This window comes from Pteropus alecto, unplaced genomic scaffold, assembly GCF_000325575.1.
Source record: "Pteropus alecto unplaced genomic scaffold, ASM32557v1 scaffold3, whole genome shotgun sequence".
NCBI classification, from domain to species: Eukaryota; Metazoa; Chordata; class Mammalia; order Chiroptera; family Pteropodidae; genus Pteropus; species Pteropus alecto.
The window spans coordinates 50,474,382-50,495,985 of NW_006442484.1; the positions used below are offsets into that span (position 1 = coordinate 50,474,382).

The following is a 21,604-nucleotide window of genomic DNA, read 5'->3' on the forward strand; positions in this document are numbered from 1 at the left end:
AACAATGGTAAATTGAACAGAAAAGCAGGGTCAGAGCAAAACAGTTGCAAGGCTCAGAGTATCCTTGAGTCAGGCAGAGGATGAATAGCAGAACAATATCATCATTCAGAAGCTTCCTGGCGGCCAGCAAGCTGATAATGAGAAGCCAACTAGAGAAAGTAGAGGAAAACAGCCTCAGGATATGGAGAGAGCCTAGCAGATTTTGAGACAGGATGTAACTATCAATTCATCAGGATTATCATTCTTAAAAAAAAAAAAAAAATTAAGTAACAAAAGAATCACTGAGGGGGCTAAAATACTTAATCAAATTCACTAATGTCACTTATGTCGTGAAAGCCATACACTCACATGGAATTCATTAACTCTTTGGTGAACAGAGCAACATTATATGCTGGGAAAAATACCATTTCCTCTTCTCCATCTTTAAGATTTACTGAATGTGAACACACAACGTAAATGTATATATGCCTTCCTGTTAAAATATACAGCTGAAACTTATTAGATTTCCGTATCCAATGTCATCATAAAAATTGAACTAATTAATTTAAAAAAAGATTTACTGAATGTTTTTGTGAACTAGGTGGAATTTCAGAATCATAATTGCTAATCATAATTACAATCATTAATTATAATCTAATAGAGGAAGAGGAATTAAGTGGAGAGAGCAGAGGAAGACAAGGCCCTGTGTGTATAAGGCTGTATAAGGCCTGCGTGTAAAACACCAACATAGCTGAGCAAGTGAAGAGACGTTTGGAAGGAGATAAGGTCAGAAGTAGACAGGACTTACACATGAAAGATCTTAATGATTATGAGTCTATGATGAGGTGTTGGAATTTCATTCTTAAGATAATGAGAAGTCATCAAAGGTTTTCATCAGAGGAGTGATATAATTTGATTTGTTTTTTTAAAAAATTATTCAGTAAATTGTTTGGAGAATTACTGTTAGGGTGGAAGGAGAGAAAGTAGAGAGAAGGTTAGAAGGTTATTGAGGGCCTCTAGGTAGAGATTAGCAATGGATTGGATGAAAAATGGTTAGGTTTGGTATATCATTTTGAATGTAGAGGCTACAAAATTTGGTCATGCATTGGAAAAAGAGTATGAAAAGAACAAAAGGAGGCAAAAAATACACTGGACCAGAGAAAGTTCTATCAACTTAAGTGGAAAAGATTTGGAAAAGAGTAGGTTGGTAGGGGACAGATGCTTGTCTGGGTTGGTTTGTTTTTTTGAAGACCAGGGGAAGAATTAAAATCAGGTTTTAGATACACTAAGCTTGGGGTGCCTATTAAGCATCCAAAAGTCAGAATACAATTACTAACAGGTCATATGAATCTGAGCTCAGATGAGGGGTTGAGACTGACGATATTCAATTGGAATTCATTCATTTATAGATTATATTTAAAGCAATAGTTTTGGATGAGATTACCTAGGAAGTGGATATAAATAGGAAAACATTCAATAACCAAGTCCTGGAACTTGTTGGCAAGTTGGGGTAAGAATGAAAAGGATTGCCTGGCAGAAAAGACCAAGAACATGTAGCCAGTGAGTAGTAGGAAGGAAAACAAGAGGGCTGGTGGTCTTGAAGTCAAATTAGTGTTTTAACAAAGAGAAGTGACCAATCGTGTTGAATGTTGCCAAGTTTTAGCTAAAACTGGTGTGGAACTGACCACTGGATTTCCCAAAATGGAGTCCGTTGGGAAACTTGACAAGAACCATTTTAATAGCATTATAGTGGGGAGACATACTACAAGTCCATAAATAAATAAATATCACACCAAGGAGGGATGAGCATGAAAGTTTGACTGGAGTGGGTTAAGAAGTTATAAAGTGATGTTGTCTATTTAGTATACTGTAAGGAGTTTTGCTTTTAAGGAGAGGAGCAAGAAGGGGCAGTAGCAAGAGGGGATTTCTTGAAATGAGAGACAGTAAAACACGTTTTTGTGGTTATGGGAATATTTTCATAGAATGGAAAAAATCGATGCAAGAGAGAGTTTATAATTTTCGGAGCATTCCTTGAAAGTGGAATATTGTGAAAAAGAAAGGTAAAAAGTGAGAGGTGAGTCCTATGAGAAAAGGTAGAAATATGAGTATAGATCCAAATATATTGATGTCAATTCATTAATAATTGCTTCGATTTTCTCTATAAAATCAGTTAAGTATGAGGAGGGTATGGGTTATTTGTGTGTGTTTGTTTGTTTGTTTTGAGATTAGAGGAGTAAAATAATTTAAGAATAACTTACACAGAAAAATAAAGTAGATCTTTCAGGAAATGTTGAAGCCCACTAAGAACTGTGGTTAAAATTTTTATGTGAAAGCAATGATCATGGTTGTAAGATTTTTGTCAGTATAATGCCCGACCCCTTTCAAGTCTCAGTCATTATATTTATAGAGAATTAGGTTTTATAGCAATTGTAGTTTTGTCAGGTGTAATGCTCCTCTTTATCTCTGATACCTTTCCTTGCTTTGAAGTCTGTTCTGTCTGAAAGTAATACAGCTACTCTTGCTTTTTTTTTTTTGATTAACATTAGCAAAGTATATTTTTCTCCACCTACTTAATCTATATGTGTCTTAACATTTAATGTAAATTTCTTGTAGACATTCTATAGTGGGTCTTGTTTTTTTATCCATCTTCACAATCTGTCTTTTAACTGGTGTGTTTAAACCCCTGATGTTCAAAGTGATTATTGATATAAGTTGGATTAATAAATACCATGTTTTCTATTTGTTGCCCTTGTTCTTTGTTCCTACTTTTGTCTTCCACCTTTTTTTTTTTGCCTTTTATAGTTTTAGTTGAGCATTTTATATCATTGCATTTTTCCTCTCCTTTCTTAGCATATCACTTATTCTTCATTTTTTTTTCTTTTAGTGGTTGTCCTAGAATTTTCAATATACATTTACAACTAATCCAAGTTTACTTTCAAATTACACTATACCACTTCACAGGTAGTGTGAGTACCTTAATATAACAGGTTAATCCTATTCCTTTTTCCTGTCCCTTGAATCATTACTGTCATTTAGTTTACTTATATGTAAGCATACATAAGCATATATATACAAAACATAGACGTTAGCATAAATAATTAATACATTGTTGCTGTTATTATTTTAAACAACTGCTATTTGTTAATCAATTAAGAATAAAAGTTAAAGTTTTAATTTAATCTTTATTTATTCCTTTATTAATTCTCTTCCTCTATGTAGATCTAAGTTTCTGACCTATATCATGTTCCTTCTGTCTAAAGAGCTTCTTTCAACATTTCTTGAAGGGCAAGTCTATTGGCAACAATTTCCTTCCATTTTTGTTTTTCTAAGTTTCAGACAGTACAGAATTCTGGCTTGGTGTTTGTTTGTTTGTTTTCTTCTCTCAACATAATATTTCTCTCCACTTTCTTCATCCTTGCATAGTTTCTGAGAAGTTGGATATAATTCTTATCTTTGTTCCTATGTAAGTAAGTGGATCTTTCCTCTGACTTCTTTCAGGTATATTTTGTTTTGTTTTATTTTTATCCTTGATTTTCTATTGTTTGAATATGATATGCTTAGGTGTAGTTTTCTTGGTGTTATCTGAGCTTCTTTGTGGTTTTGTGTGTGACATTAATTAGAGAGAAATTCTGTCATTAGCTTCAAATATTGTCTCTCTTTCTTCTCCTTTTGTTATTCTCATTACATGTATGTTATACATTTAGTAGTTGTCCCACAATTCTTGCATATTCTGTTTTGTATTTTTGTCTTTTGATTCTTTGCTTTCAGTTTTCGAAGTTTCTATTGTCATATCTTCAAGCTCAGATATTCTTCCTCAACCATGTCCAGTCTACTAAAAAGCCTACCAAAGACATTCTTTATTTCTGTTACAGTGTTTTTGATCTCTAGTGTTTCTTTTTTATTCTTCCTTAGAATTTCCATTTCTCTGCTTATATTATCCATCTATTTTTGCATGTTGTCTACTTTTTCCATTAAAGTTCTTAGCATATTATTCATAGTTCAAAAAAAGTCCTGGTCTGATAATTTCAACATTTCTGCTATATCTGACTCTGGTTCTGATGTGTGTTCAAACTCTTTAAACTGTATTTTGCCTATAGAATGCCTTGTAATTTTGGGGGGGGGGGAAGGTGAACATAATGTATTGGGTAAAAAGAAATGTGGTAGATAGACATTTAGTGATGTAGTGGTAAGCGTGGGGAAGAAGCATTGTATAGTCTATAATTAAGTGTCTTTCCTTTCTTGAGCTTGTGCCTGTGGACTATGAACTTCACCAGTGCTTCTCAGTATCCCTCTCCCCCTTTAGGTGGGACAGAATGACTCACAGAGTGGGGGGTTAGAATTGGGTATTTCCCTCCCCCAGGCAGGTGAGTCTCTGATAAAACCTGATAAGGTTAGGCTGTGGTAAAAACAGTTTCTCCTGAGAGAGACTGACCTTGTTAAGAACAGAATTCTCTGCTTTTGAAAATGGCCATTGTTCCTCTTCTCTGTCGGAAGCCTGAGGAGATTTTCCTCTGATTTTCATTGTGAGAAACTAATAGAGCCCCAGGAGGTGAAATTCACAAAAGTGTGAGGGCCCTTATGGCTAGCCCCCATTCCCTCAGTCTTGTCCACACTGAGCCTCCAGCTATTCATCAATTACAGTTTAAATTTTCCTACCTTGGCACTGGTTCCTGTATATATTTCTGCATATGGGTTTCTGCTCCAGTAAGTTATGTTTCTCTGTATTCACCTGTCTGTCTCTCTACATCTTGGCAGTGGTTTGCCATGTCACCTTCTCTAATGGATCTGAGGAGAGTTAATTTTTACAGCTTGTGAACCTTTAACTTGTTAAAACAGAGTAGCTCCTTACATCCTGGACCCTAGAGTGAATCTTTGAAAATGTAGATCAGATCGTTTTGCTCCTCTAACAAAAAAAAAACAAAAAACAAAAAACAAACAAAAATAAACTTGCCTGTGGCTCCCCAGAATAACAGCCAAAACTCTTATAATGTCCTATAAAGTCCTACATAGTCAGAGTCCTCTTACCCACTTGCATTCCTCTCTCCGAGCTTACCTTCTACTACTACCCATCATTCACCTCATACCTGACATTCTAGGTTCATTACTGTTCTTTGACCATGGCAGGCATGCTCCAAACTTAAAGCCTTTGCAGTTCTTGTTTCATCTGCCTGGGATGGTCTTCTCCCCGATAACTACGTGAGCTATCATTAAGTCCAGTCAGAGTCTTTTCTTCTTGTGAACAAGTTCTGCTGTTATTGTAAGGTTTCTCAGTGAACTTAGAATCAGAGCTGGATGATTTGGTTATGCGATTGGGCATATACTAGCATCAGGCTATGGTAGCCTGTAGTGACCATTTCTTCAAAAGGAAAACACCCTGCTTCGAAGACAGAACCTTCAAAAATGCCAGCACAGGGCATCCTTCTGTGGACATGCTTAAAAAATGGACAGCATTTGCTTTTTTGGCTGTAAATGCAACTCTCCTTTTATCATCTTATTTTTTAGTGCTTTCAAGGCTAACTACCGACTTTTGCTGATTGATGCATTCATTATTTTAGATATGCTATTGTGTTTAAGCAATGGCTGTCAAGTCTTACAGGCCAGGAAGCCATTCTGTCTCTTTCTAAAGTGAAATTGCCCAATACAGTTTAGCTCCATTATGTGTAGGCTTAAAAATTTAACTCCACTTCTGAGTTCATGGGAAATGCATTAGCTTAGAAGAAAAAGGGGTATTAGAAGGGCACTTGACTGTACAGAGTAAGAGAGGCACTCAGCTTATCAAAGTGATTTTCATACTAGGCCAAATAGCAGGATCCTTGTAAAATTAAAAAAACAAACAAACAAACAAAAAAACGTATATATTCTTGCCTGGCCCCAACCTCGGACTTACTGATAAAGAAGTGGGCACTTTACATTTTGATAAATGAGACTATATTGCTCTCCAAAGATTTTATCTGAAATCACACTTCTAACAATAGTATGTACATGTACCTCCTCCCCTATCTTCTCTGTATTCACTGCTAAATATTTCACCAAGGCTTCATTTTGGGCACCAGCTTTGGTAAAATATATAATAGGTAAAAATATACATAAAATATATAATACTTATGAATATCAAATAAACATGCTGCCTCTATTCCCATGTATTATAAAGAGAGAAACATAATACACATTGATTCTCCTGCAGAGAAACGCTTCTCTAAGTAATAGGGATTTAAGTGAAATAATCTTGCAGTTTATCTTAACTGACCAGTTACTATATTAGAACAGAGATTAACCGTGCTGTGTATATATAATTTACTTCAAATAAAGTAGAAAGGGATAGATTTAAAATGAGTTCAAGATGTGTTCGGCTCTGGAATGAAATTAATGTCATTTGATCTCTGTGACCCTCAGTGTATTAAGGTATAACTATTCATCATAAATGAATGATAAGAAGATTAAACAAAATATATATGAAGGTATTTTGGGAAATGTAAAGCTCATTTTTAATCTGAGAGATGATGGGCCTTTACTAAGGATCTTTGTTGTACCATATTATAGGTTAAATTATATTTTTCTAGTTTATCTAGCGTGATTACTTTGATTCAATTTGAGGGTTAATACACAAGGAACCATTAGAAAACCATCTTTATAGAGCCGTTGAAATTACTCTTTTATATATATTAGGCTTTCAGAAAACTAATGTATTTGGTAAATATTTTTCTCATATAGAAGTCAGACTTGCTCTTTCTCTTAATCTGTACTGCTCCATAAATGGCTGCCCAGATTACTATCTCCCCAGTTGGAGCTCTTCTTTCCTGTATCAGAGCTTTCCAAATGCATTATGTGTTCTATTGGTTTATAACACATCTTCATTGAATTAACTTCATGTATGTGCACACCATCACCCCTTGACCTGCATCCTCATCTGATTTGTAGTTGTGTCTCTCTCATGCTTAATACACAGTGTGTATATGTGTGTGTGTGGCGGGGTGGGGGGATGTGCTTTATTATATTAACTCATATTGCCTGATGGTTATTATGTCTCATCTCCCAGACTAGACCATAATATAATTTCTGTGTCCCTCAGAGTCCAGGCCCAGGTTGAGCACAGCAGAAAGACTGCTTCTTTTCTAATAACCTAAACGTTATTCACAATTTGGTTCTATTCTGGAAACATTCTTGGGCAAGTTTAAATTCTACATCTCTCTGGTTCAAAATTCTATTAAAAACAACAACAACAACAACAGAGACTGAAAAGTTACATCTAATCTATCAGCTATATAATATCTTTTGAAAGACTTTGATAATGTAAAGGACCTCGTGATCTTGAGTCACCAAATTTTCCCTCAGGTTGTAACCTTTAAAAAGATTGATGACAGTGGAAGACTGAGTCCTAGTGACTCCGATGAACAGCCCCCAATAGGAATTAAGGGCCCCCAGTTTGTGTCCCAGCTCAGCTAATGATCATTGTGTGAATTTAAGCAAGTCACTTTGCTATCTGAAATTGTTCCTTCGTCTTTAAACTCAAAAGATTAGACTATGATTCATATTTGCAATTATTTATGGGTCAGAGATCCCTCTGAGATTCTGCTAAAAAGGATAGACCTTCTTCCCCAAAAAAGCACAAACACAACTATAAATAGAATTCTAAGAAGGGTCAGAGGCTCTCTATAATCCACCCACAGATTCCTTAGAGGGCTTTACAGTGATTTCTAAAGTCTAAAAAAAACTATGAATGTGGTTGAAAAAAAGAATGAATCTATTTACATTTGTTACTCCCAATGTGAATTAGTTTTAAAATGTAGATTTGGGCCATTAGTGTCATTTGAAGTTATAACTGGTTTTTGTAACTTAGAGTACTCACAGCAGAACAAATTTTTCAGTAGGAAAAAGAAAGAGATTTCCTTTGTAGATTAACAGCATTACAGGGTCAGTGAGATTGTTAGTCTATTCCACTACTTAATGCAGTTTCCTGCTGTAACTCACCTCAGAGGTCAAAATTTAGCTTTAACTTGAACACACACAATGATGGGAGCTCACTCACATGTTTAATGCTGGGCAAAAATAAAAAAAATTAGGAATTTTCATCTTTGTATTGAACTGTAATCAGCTCTCACCCTATAAATGTCAGTTATTGACCTTATTTCTGCTCTCAAGAGCTACGTAAGTAAATTTTTTCTTTTTTGGAAATACAGTGGCAGCTTCTTTTGTCTTCTCTACATTTTTTCTATGCTAAACATTCCAGTTTCACATACAATTCTTCTAGAAAAATGATTTCGTAAGACTACATTTAATCTCAATTACCTTCTTCAAAGGAACTTGTCAAATGCAGGTCCCAGAATTAGGCAGCAGGATCCAGAAAAGGTCTGACCAATGCTTGGTGCAGAGTGGTTTCCTCTCTTAAACTGCTAACTCTGCTGGTAGGAATGCCCTCGACACTGCTAAGAGCGCTGTTCCTAGAAGCAGGTGGCTTTACTGGGTCATGTTGAAATTGTGGTCACCTGAAACTCCTAACTATCATCAATCTAGGTTGCCCTAATGCTCCATTTTTTAGAATCAAAATAATCTTCCTAAAAACAAAACTTCCTATTGATCCCTACTTTAATTGCTCAGGCAGTCTTTCCAGCTCTTGCAAACCTTTTGGAGTACTAATATTATCATTTATTGTGTCATCTTTTCTTCCAAGTTTTGTGTCACCTACACATGTAATAAACCTGCCTTTTTTTCCTCTAAATTTATTAGAAAACATATTGACCTGTGGTTTGCCAAATATAAGCCTCCCTCTGTGCATTCATTATTCATAATTCTTCACTCTATAACTTCATAGCTTCATCCAACTCACATTTAAGCTCCGGATCTACAGATGGAGAAGAGCCTGAGTATTATGTTCTATTTGGGGGCAACACATTTCTTTTCCTTTCTTCTTTTACTCAGTCTGCTTTCTTTACTCAATGTCTATTTTTTTCATTCCTTCACATACTCATACTGCATATCCTGGTCCCCTTTTTCATGGGTTCATTTTGGTTCGGATGAAAGAAACTCCATTGTGTTTTTTGAGAGCCATTTGTCTTCTGCCTGGGTGCAGGGCTGGCTGAGTCTGTGCTGGCTCCAGGAGGCCCTTTGCCTTGTGCCTGAGAGTCAGCGCCTGTGCAGGTGAGGTATTTTACTACATGTTCATTAGCACCTGGCAGAGGAGGAGAAGGCTCTGATAATTTCATCAACACTCCCAGACCAAGTTATTTTCCCCCGGCTCCGATATTACTCAAATATGAAATGAGAGTTCGAAGAAAATTTTAAAACAAAGTATATGTGTGTTTGTAGATAGGAGGAGGGGGATAGGGAAAAAGGAATTATTGGACAGTCCTCGCAGACTTTAATTGCAGCATTGTTTTACCCATAACCAAATAAGTATTTCTAATAGAAAAAAAAAAAAAGATTCAAAACACAAATTAACCAACCATCCATTATCCAATGGAAAGATGACATTAGTGTAAACTGCTTGGGGAGCCAAAGAATTCGTGTTTCTCTAGAGATGTTTTGCAGAACAGCTCTGTGATATGTTACCAACTCCTGCCTCATCAAAACCTTTCACCTGGAATAGTTAATGTCACACTCAAATAAAGCTAAAAAAAGCACCTTCCAAGCTTTGCCCAAGTGAGTGATTCTACTTTAAAAAGTTTGCCTTTTATAACTTTGTGACCATTAGTACTACAAAATAAATCAAATGTGGATCGGGGTAAGTAAATAGACCTATATTCAAGTATGGGAAGTTGATTAATGGTTGATTAATGGTCAAGTTGTACATTTTGGTTACCAATTTTTTTAATGTTTTAACCAACGCCATATATAGACAAATCAATGTTGGCATTAAGTTACTAACCCTAATTTAAAGAAAATTGTCTTGAACACAACTTTGGCACTCTGTAGTCACCTTGTAGGGGAGAGGGATGAGCTGCAGAGGCAATAGAACCTTCACAAAGCCCAGAAGATGTGAGCTCAGGAAAGAGAGTCGAAGATAGCTAAATGATTATAGTGCTTTAATATTTTAGAGAGATTCCCAAGATTATCTAAGCCAGGTTAATAGATACTGTAAACCTACAATAAAACCTAGAGAATGTTAGGAAAGTCTAGATCAGCATCTAAAAAGTTAAAGGTGAAAATAAGTTGGAGTCTCCTGACAATGGAATTTTATGACTTATTCATTCAATCATTCAGTCAGTCTGTCAGTTTAAACCAAGGGACTATGATGTGTCAAAACTTCTATTAGAACTACACTATCCTTATACCCTTGAACAAATCACTTACCTTAAGTCTAAATTTCACCATCCAAGTACTTATCCCATGGACTTGTAAGATTGCTGACTTAGATATGTAAGCCTCTAGCAGAGTAATTAATTGGATGCTTTTTGAACTCCCTTTCCTTACCCTAGCATTTAGACTTTTTTCCCCATGTAATTTATAATAATATGAAGTAAGTTCCATTTGTTAAAAACAAACGTCTCTCTACAGTCTTGGGTTATCAGGAATTGTGAGTGATGTGTATTTGCAGATCAAATTAAGGTATTTAAATATTATTACAACTGATCAAATATTTTTGCAAGGTAATTCACCAAGCCCAAGGATCTCATTCTTTGCCAAATAGTATTCTGAGGCTTACTAACTGCAGCCTCATGCAAATTCACACCTTTTTTTTTTTTTAGTTTCTTCGTTCATAGTGAACATGAGCAGTGACTTCCTTTCATTTTTCAATTCTAACTGGTATGTTTTTTAGTAATACTTACAAAATCTCATCAATCAATTTCTAACATATAAAATATGTATAAAATTTCCCATATTAAGCATCACTATATGCACAGAGTGTTCAGCTAGTATGATGTTTTAACAGAATAGATCCAAGCGAAATTAAGGATAATTCTGTAGATTGTGCATGGATATAAGTACTTGCCTTCTGAATACACTCCAAATTTAAATTAATTTTCAAAAAAGTTCAAATATACATTATTGTGAGACAATCCAAAACATATGCCAAATTTTGTTACTTCATTAATTGCATCAACTATTTATGCAATAAATATTAATAAGCACCTACTGTTTGCCAGGCATTGTGCCTGGGACCACAAAGTGAAACTATATAATCCTGACATCAAGAAATTTGCTTTAATAAAAAAGATATGTAAACAAATACAGTTCTATAAGATAATTGATACAAGAGAAAGTCTTCCAAGAGCAGTGGGGGAAATATGAGAAAGATCTAGGTAAGTTTACTGGGGAATTAAGAAGACTTCACAAAGGAAACAAGCTGAGACCAGAAGAATGAGTGGGAGATTATCCACTGGGTGAGCAGAAAGAGGCTATTTGTCAATGAGAATAGACCAAGAAAAGCATGGAGGCTTGAGGGAGCCTGGGGTGATCAGGGAATGTAGAAGAGTAGGTAGTGTTGTTAAGGAGTAAATTACTGTAAAAGGAGGAAGCAGGAAAGGCTGGTGAGAAAAAAGGCCAACTAGTAGGGAGAGGCGGGACCACATAAGCCTGGACAGCAGGGAAAGGTGTGCCAATGTTTTTCCTCTTTGTAGGTGGCGAGGGAAGTTATTGAAGAATTTTGAATACAGAAGTTTCATGATTAAATGGGGATGTTTCTATTTCTAATAATAATATTGTGATTCTTTTGTTGTTAACAAGTAACAGAAATGGCAAACACAATCTCTTTGTTCCTAGGAGTTTCCATGGTTCTAGCTGTAATAGAGTTCGGGGATGCCAAAAGAAATATTTGAACTAAATGATATATCAGAATTACAATAAGAGCTGGTGAGCAGATTTTTAGTTAACAGGTTTTTAACGGGCTGTGATGCAATTTTTAATGGAGAAGATTAAATTATAAAAGCTAGCCCATTTCTAATGGAAATTTGGCTGAATGTGTTTTTATTCCTCAGTAAATTAAAAGATTTATATAGGATTAGCTTGTTGAGATTCTTGGAGAAAATACATATACGCCATTGAAAACTTTCCACTCATTTTCTTTATCTCTTGCAGCAAAGGTGTAAATCTGCCAGAAATAAATTTTACTTAAATTGAGCATAATTTTTATAATTTCAGGGGTTAAGCATCTGAAAGGCCAGAATGAATCAGCATTCCCTGAAGAAGAAGAAGGCGTAAACGAGAGAGAAGGGCAGTGGGACCATTAATTATGAGTCTGCAGCAAGAAGGCTTCTTGGGAATGACTGAACTGTTCACTTTTGTGAATATCCCATGGAACGCCACTGCTTGACTTCCAGAAGCATTGCCGTCTCTGCTCTCCACACTCTGTACAGCAACAGTACACCTCCTGGGAAGCCCTCTTGATGGAACTTTAGAACTAAGTACAGATTGTTCCGTATCACTTACAAGTAAAGAACAAGCATTTATTTTACAGTGATTTTTCTTTTTAATGACATAGAAATTTGCAAACATGTGAGTGTTCTAACTTTAATATTGCAGAGCTTAATCCCTAATGTTCTACTGATATAGTTTGCCTTCTAATCACATGTAAATAGCACCAATTTAAGAGTAAAAAATAAATATTAAACACATTTAGACATGAACGTGTGTCTGGGTTTAACTTATGGAGGAACACTTAATGAAACTTTTAAAAACTGCATTTATCATGTTTCTGTATACAGAATAGTACATGGTATTTATTTCAAAATGATAAAGAAATACCAGATTTCTAGATATCGAACATCTTTTTCCCTCCAACAACATGTTAATCGTTTTAAAAAGTACAGAATTCTCTTCATTTTCTAAAATGTGAGAGATTTCCTAGCATTTCTACTACTTATTAAGAAAGAAAAAATGCTAAATCTAAAATAAAATTTGCAAAATCTCCCCTGCAACTGGGAGTGGAGGAATGCCCAGTTTAGTTCTCACAGTGATGATATTAGTGAGTTTCAGATGTTTCATGGATGAAAAAATAAAAATAAAAAGATTTCTTGAAAGTCAGTAAAAAGAGAAAATAAGACAGGAAGAAAAAAAGCAAATGTGAACTCCACTATAGGATCTTAATATGAAGAGTTGAAGAAATAAAACTATTGTTTTTAATTTTGAATGTGAGTTTATATAATGATATAGATATTAAGAGAAATGTGTGAGTTTATAAGGTAATACAGTAGAGATAATAATTTTCCTTAATATACTTCCCCCCTAAAATAAATGCAAAACACACTGATAAGTAGTATCACAAGTATGACTCAATACTCTCATTTTGTTTGTTTGTTTCTTTCTTTTTTTCTCTTTCTCTCTCTCTTTCCCCCTTCCCTCCTTTCTTTTCTTCCTTCCTTCCTTCCTTCCTTCCTTCCTTCCTTCCTTCCTTCCTTCCTTCCTTCCTTCCTTATTCTCCCTTCCTTCCTTTTTTGCTCATCTCCCCCTGGCCTTTTTTTTTTAAAGACAGTTAGACCCAAACTTTTTGGAGTTTCTAGACCACCTGTTGTTAACTGTTTGATTTCCTGAGTTTTACCCTACTTAAAACCTGGTTAAGGCACATATTTGTTTTAAGTGACTTCGAATTATTTGTGTTTGAAATACATCCCAATACCCCTTGAGATTATCTGAGCACCCTGAGGTACTAAAAATAAAATTGCCCTTCCCTTTCCTTGAACAGACAACTTTTATAAATGTTTGCAAAAGAATTCATACAAACAAGAGAAACCAAAGCTTTTGCTGATTTTGTAACATGATTTGGGAAATCAACAGCATGGCTTCTGGATTCTTCTATTCTGGTCTCCATTCTTAAAAACACAAAGAGATTAAAATTAAAAGCATAAGTTTTTCTTTAAAAACTGTTGTTTCTTCTGTTCTCCACTCTCAAAACACAGAGATCACAAAAGCATAAGTTTTCCTTGGGAAATGTGTTGGCTTTCTCAGAAATTTGAGGGAAACCAGCTGAGGTAATGGCTTTTCAGTTTCCTTTTCACACAGTACTTATAGTTTACAACGAAATTTTTTCAAGACAACAACTTGGCTTTAGTTTGGCTAAATGGGCAAAGAATTTTTCTGACAAAAAAAACAAAACAAACAAACCCAAAACTTTATCTTTCCCAGACCGTTTTTATAATATAACATAACATAACAGTTAGTAGATGGGCTTTGAGTTACTCTGATTTGGGTTTAAATTAAACCTCTGTCAAATTTTAGACTTAGTTTCTCCATTTGTAAAATAGATACAATCATACCTATTCCTATTGGGTTTTTGTGAAAATTAAATAAGACCTATAAAATGCTCAGCTCAGCTAAGTCAGGATTTAATAATTGGCGCCTATTCTTATCATTAGAGTGAGAAAATACCTGAGGTTATCGACCCAAACTTTATCTAATATACAATCATCTTCAACGTCACAGACAAGTGATTGATCACCTCACCTCTTCTTGAATAACTCCAGCTGAACCCCAAACCCAGATGTTCCTCTCTGTGTTTAACTCTCTCTTACATGATACTTCTATTCCTGTATCACAGCCATTCAGACACTGATGAGCACTCTGACATCATCTCTAAGTGATCTCATCTCTGTGATAAAACATGATCCATTCTTCTCAACTTTTCTCATCATCCTGGTCACTCAATTTTCAATCCTTTTTAATTGAGTATACTGAATCTAAGCAAAATTATGTCAGATGAATAAAATGGGGATTATTTTTTAATACCTCAAAACTTGAGAAACTGCCTGGCAGGGTAGAGCAGGATTCCAGGTCAAAATTTTTTCTATTAGACAATAAGTTGTCTAGGGTAAGGGTCTTTATAAAAAACAAAATTCTCAAGCTTTCTGTTTTCAAAGAACTTTTCACCATCCATTTCAATTGTAATTCAATTATGCCAATGTATTCTACATTACGGAAACAGATTATTTTAGATTGGCCAGGGAAAAAATATTTTATTTAAAATTTTTAAATACTATTATAATACATATTAGAAAAGATACATAATCAGCAACCTCAAATATGTAATTTTATAGCTATTGTTACTTAGGATGAGGCAAACTTAAAGTGTGAGTATATTTTAAAATCAATTTAAAAAAATATTAAAGAACTACAGTAAGGGTGGTACCTCAAAATCACAAAAGTGGTATACAATTGAATAAAATTTTGGAAATACTGATTTTGAGTATTGTCAGAGCAAATAACTTAAGTGTAAGTATTTCAGAGTTCATTTAATACAGATTTGTGATTTCATAAATAAACTACTTATATTGCATTAATTTAAAAATTCTCTGTTTCTTCACCCACATCTAAAAGCAGTGTAAAGTTTGGCTAGATAAGGTTTGGATAGATAGCCTCAGGACCTTTCTCACTCTACTAATAATAATAGGTGCCAATTATTAACAATGTAAGTGCAAACTGAATAGAAAAAGCATGTCTAACTACTTTAAAGTGTTCATATTTCACATGTCATTTTGAGTACTTGCTTTTTCTGAAGAAGAAGAATGGGGGAAGAAATACCCTTACTTTTCTAAGTCTCTGATTCCACAAGCCAGTCTTTAAAGTTCCAACAGATGTTTCAGTTATTAAAAATGTGTATGTTGCTGAAATGTGAAATCTGTTAAAGAAATTAAATTATTAGATTTCATAATGTCATAACATTCTGAAGAACTAAACATCAGAGGAAGAAGCACTTCAGAAAGTGATGGATGGCATCTTTGGTTTTAAATGACAAGTAAGTAATTAAAGTGTGAAACTTTGCAAACATCTCATGTAATTTGCACAGCAATGGGGGTAAGTTTCTATTTAGCAATGTTGTGTTAAATAAAATAATCTATATGAATGCATCCATGCCTGATGGCATTTTGTAAAGAGGCTACCATTCAACTCTAGATCTTTTTTGTGACATTTGTACTGTGAGGCCCCTTCATTCTGTGGACAGACATTGTTACAGACACTTCTCTCACAGCATTTCATACTTAGTTTATGTAGATAATGGCAGTCAGTAAGTACTATCTGCTTCCAGATGAACAGAATTCAGGGACTTTTCCTTTTCCCCAGGGCATCTAAAGGAAGCACAGGCTACTTAGAAATCTCCAGGAGTTGAAAATATTAATACTCGCTGATATTTTTGCTTCTTAAAATGCATAAATTAGGTAACGTTTGTGATAGACTAGCTGGGTAGAACAATTCATGTATCTTTAATTATTCCACAATATTTTTCATAGGATAATTTGGTGTAGTTTGAAAACATCTACATTAGAACCGAGACCAATATTCTAGTTCATTATTCTATAAATATGTATGAAACAAGACCAATATTCTAGTTCATTATTCTATAAATATGTATGAATTCCTACGCCATGCTAGATATTAAGTGCCGAGGATTCAAGTAGTAACAAGATACTAAAGGTCCTTAAATCCATAGATGTATATTCTAGTGTTTAAAGACTGTGAATATACATGTAAATTGATAAATAAATAAGACCTTTTCAGATAGTGATAAGTTCCCAGAAGGAAATAAAACAAGGTTATGTGGCGGACGTTGGTGTCTACTCTTATCATAGCTGTGTGACATTGGGCAGTTCTTAATCATTTGGGGCTGATTTTTCTTATCAGTAAAATGTGGAGAATAATATGGGGGGTGAGGTGGGGAGGTAACCAGATGATCCTGTGAGTCTCCTTTCAACTCTAAGATTCATGTTTCTATCTCTGGTTCTTTTTCAGGAACTGTAGGCAAGAAGCAAAGAAGAAAAGAAGAGATGGGAATAGACAGAAATCAACAGTAGTAAGGGAAGGTGGGATCTGAAGAGAAAAGGGGTATGTTGTTGCTTGTGTGGCAGCCAACAAAACAAAATTGTTTGTATGAGTGTATGTATGTAACAATAGCACTGCGACCAATAGCACTTCTCTCTTTTAAAGGTTCACCTTAGAAAACTAAAAACTGGTGATCAGCTTTTTTCTTTGTTTTTAAAGATTTGAAAGTCCTTCCAGAAAAAATTTTCTCCTACCAATCACTAATTGGATAATTTACTCTATCCTAGCACACAAGCTTTGTTGCTATTAAGTGCTACATACCAGATTTTTTCCTTTACAGAGATTTATGTGACATGGTATTACATTCTCTGGAACATTTCCACTGGGTTCTGGAGTAGTTACTTATTTTCTTTTTCTTTTCCAGGTGCAAAATGGGTTGATAACAACCAGAAGCTGACTTGTCAGTGCTGTGCTCCTACTTCGGCTTGGAAAAATACCAACACAAAACAAACACCACCATCACCTCCATCATGCTGTGTTATTTTCTCTTTGGATTGCTTTCTGAAGCACTTTAGGTATTTTATACATAACTATTGACATACTTTTCAGAAATCATTCTTTCATTTTGTTTATATTTTTAATCATTCATGCTACACTATTTGCCAAGTTCCTCTTTTTGGATTTAACGTATTTCTCTCTAGGGCTAAAAAAGAAATCTTGAATTTAGGCAAACTTTAAGTGATTCATTGTTAGTTCTTCTAATTCTGGAAATCCAAGCCTTCTCTTGCAATGGCGAGTCTTTCAAATATATTTCCTTTATTTAAAAAAAAAATTCCATTGTATTTATTTACTCTTTTGTTTCATTTTCAAATTTCACTGGTCATGAATCAATTTAATTTCATAAATATATATCGATACTCTACCACATGCCAACTAGTAATATAAACATCAGAGTTATAAAAGTGAAAAAACTATTATTGTTGCTGCCACCCTGTTATTAAATATGTGTTCATTTTTTACAATTAATAAAGTAGCCTCACCTGTGTTTTTCAGTTAATAATCACATTAACTATGTATGACAGATAGAATTCACTTTATATACCAGGAATCTAGAGTCCAAAGAAAATTAGTGGCCCTAAATGAACTAATAATCTAACAAACCCTTTCACTAGCTTATTGTCTGTTAGAGAAGTTGTGATAGTTTTTTAAAGTGTAAAAGCCCAGTTTTATGCTGTCTTACAGATTGACCAGGAACTAAACTTTCTACATTTCAGACATAAAGAATAGCGGATAATTTTGCAAATGAGTCTGGAATGGGAAGAAGAACTTAAGCTATATTTTAATTCTTTGGCATGGACTTCAAACTAAAATGACCTATGACCAATATGAGAACCAAACTGAAAGTTTTTTAAAAGTATTTGGCTCATTTAAAAATATTTTCTCTGTTTAAATCTATACTTTAAAAAATAATCTTTAATATCTTTTTTAAAAAAGGAAAGAATTGCTGAATTTATGAAGATCTTAAGTATCACCATCTTTACTTAAAGAACAAGTCGTCAATCTTTTTAACTAGTTTTTCTTAATTTCTAATAAATAGTAAAATTAAAAATAAAAATAATTTAACAATTTTTTTTTATTAACTTTCTTTTTCTCCATGCTCCTCTGCCCCTAGGAATTGAGGAACAGTCATTTTCACTTACTACTCCTAGACTTTTTATTGCTAGAAAATTAAAAATAACATAAACATGCATAATTACCCCAGACTTAAATACATAATTGTGGAATATACTATAGATATTACGGCATTAAAAAAAACAATATGCTACTTAACAAGGAACCCAAAAGAACATTATAGCCATTGGTCTCCTCAAGCTAACTGAGGAATAATTTTCATTAAAATTTTAAAACACTATTCTTCTCAAAAGTAGTGATGGGGTTCAGGACATGTTACTTCAGTATATAACACCTAGGCATATTGAATATTTTAAGTTGAAGGAAATTGAGAAAATGGTAGAAGCAAGAAGATTACTTTGACTTTCTCCCTGCCTTTCTCCCCTGAAACAGGCCATAAAGCTCTCACGTGAGAGATGCCCTCCTTGCACCCGAAGGAAAGTACCATCCTTCTTTCCGAAGACAGAGAGACTCTGAGAAGAATCTGAACAAACAGGCCTTGCTAAATTTCCTCCAGTTGACAATACTTACTTCAGCCTCCTTAAATTATCACATTCTTCCACAACTGTCCATTCGGTGTCAATCCTAGCATAAAAATGTTCCGGTCTGTTTCTTCAGGTCTTCGTTTCCTTTTGAAGGCTCTTGTGTCGTGTAAAATTTATATTAAATAAATTTCCGTGCTTTTTTTTCCTATTAATATGTCTTTGTCAGTTAAATTTTCACACCCAGCCAGGAACCCTAAGAGAACAGAAGAAAACTTTTTCGTTCCTTACAGTAGCTTTCTACAAATCAAAGCAATGAAACAATAAGAACTTAAAAGAACACCTAATAGCTCACAGGTGGTTCAACATCTCTTTAATAATTACAGGAAAATATCCTCTCTTTCTTCTTTATTTTTTAGAAGAGACTAGCATTTGTCAGGCACTGTAGTAGATGGGCGGGTTTCCCATTACATTTCCCCTGCAGCATAAATTCTGTGCATGTGTTTCTCTAATTGAACTAATTATAGTACTAGCTTTTGCTCTCATCTTTCTTCTTGTGCCCTAATGGGACATAGATTTCCTATTTTGAAATTGTCACTTATTTGTTATATTTCTCAAGTGTTTTAAACATTGTATGGGACCCTTATTTGCTTTTGAGAACACTCAGTATTCTAAATATTAAAACTTGATATAAAGGGCAATGATGACTAAGATAGGAATTATACCACTAAATCCTGGACTTCTATATGATACCCTTTAATATCTAAATGGTATATAGATATTATGATACCAGTTAATATCTAAATAAAAATCGTAAAATAATTTTTATATTATGGGCAGAATAGTATTAAAAATTAGACATTGTCATTATAAACTAGGAAAAGCTATAATGGTATAAAATAATGTAACATTTTTGGGAAAATATAATAAAATACCAAAATCGATAAATTTTTATTTAAATCACAAGTAAATTTATATGCTTTTTTCCCATTTAATTTTTTAAAATCTCCTTTTTTGTCTTTCATTGTATATGTTGTTGACATGTTTTCCAATTGAGAAATACATGTATGTGTGTGTAGAATTTCTATGTGTGAGTATACATGTATGTATACATACGTATGCATAAAAAATATGTATATGTATACAAATATGTATATATAATGTACCTACACTGAAATAAAAAAGAAAAATGTTTTTAGAGAGAAGAAATTTAACCCATTTGCTATTAACCTAAGCACATAGAATTAAACCTTGATTAAATAAATATCTCCCTAAATTATCACTTCCATAATATCTCTTATTAAGGAAATCTAGGTGAGAATGGAAGGAGATGTCCACAATAAACTAGACACAAGAAAGAATGTGAAGATGTCCTACAAAATGGCAAAAAGTGGAAGGTGGAAAGAGAAATGTAGCTGGAGAGAGAGAGAGCCTGAGGGAGAGGCAAGGCCAGCTTCTTCTCCGTCATGGGCTCTGGACACACAACTTGCTCTTAATAAATTCCTGCTCACCTGCCAAATCATCTTCATCTGAATATGTCTTTTGCACTATGGCTATTTCTAGCAGCTCTCTTCTCAGGTAGGTTTAAAGATTATAGTTTCAATGTTGACCCACTTTGCTTCTAGATTGCATCTGACTCACCACATTTAGTGGACTTGTTTGTTCTTCTCACAAGGGCAATTATGAAAGTTTCTCTCCATTTTTTTTTTTTTGTTCCTCCAAAGAAAGGCTTTTTTATTTTGCCAGTCATGATCATGTGAAATCAGTGGAGTTTACTGAAGTGTGTGCTTATGTTTCTTTTTGAGAAACTGTTATTGTTTCAACAGTGGATGTCTAATAATGTGTTTTATTTAACAAGCCATCCAGGAAGTCTAAAGGTTATTATTTTATTTTTATGCTGATATCTTTCTCTTTAACATCTGCATAAAGAGTTGTACAACATCCAATGTCTGCATGATACATATCAACATATGTTGACATATATATGTCAATATAGCTGTCTGTATATATACATATATATATCAATCTATCTAAAGCTATATCTGTTTATGTAATTTTGCCTTTCTGCTTCTCAAGCAATGACACAAATGCTGAAGTCAATGATAACAGGATCTTTACTATAGAACGGCTGGCCTACTCTTTTCATGGAACAAGTTTCCCATCATGTGGACTTTTAGGACATTGCTACTAAAGTCATGCTATGTTCCTGAAACTATAAACCTGAATTAATTTTAAAGAAAGAAGATGGAGCTATAAAATAGTTGTAGCCTCAAACTATTTCATTTTTCTTATGTGTCAGTAAATAGCATTATCACCTTACTCGGGCTATTTCATTTAATCATTTCAACAATGCTATAAAATAAGTACTCTTACTATCTCTGTTTCATAAATGGGAAAATTGAGGTTTGTCCAAGATCATAGAGACCAAAAGTGACAAAGGCTAAAATTGGACTGAGAGCCAAACTCAGTCCATGGATAACATATTTCTTGCCTCAGCTCTTCCACATAAAATTCAACAAGAAAAAAACAGCACCTGTATACATATAAAATAATAATATTAATTTATGTTGACTGAAAACCATCGATGTGTCAGGTACTGTCTAGATACTTTAAATATTCTTTATTGTTGTTTTACCATTCTATTAGAGTCTTCATGGTGAGAGGTGAGGAAATGTTAAGGTCAACCACTACCAAACACCAAAGACACACAATGAATGGAGGTCGTTCTTGTTCCAAAGCTTGTATAGGTTCCACTTTTAATCATAAAGGCTATCAGAAATCACCTAGGA

At 34.1% G+C, this 21,604-nt stretch overlaps 1 protein-coding gene across 2 annotated transcripts in view; it reads left to right on the forward strand.

The window, feature by feature from the left end:
- Positions 1–12,586, forward strand: part of PPP1R1C (protein phosphatase 1 regulatory inhibitor subunit 1C) — a 106,561-nt gene extending 93,975 nt beyond the window's left edge. The window contains exon 5 of one of the 2 annotated variants that reach the window (XM_006921260.1): positions 12,055–12,586. In XM_006921260.1, coding sequence (XP_006921322.1) covers positions 12,055–12,143 — 89 coding nt within the window. In that variant the 3' untranslated portion in view covers positions 12,144–12,586. The remainder of the gene's footprint in view (positions 1–12,054) is intronic. The other variant, XM_006921259.2, reaches the window with a different exon arrangement.
- Positions 12,587–21,604: the final 9,018 nt, after the last annotated feature.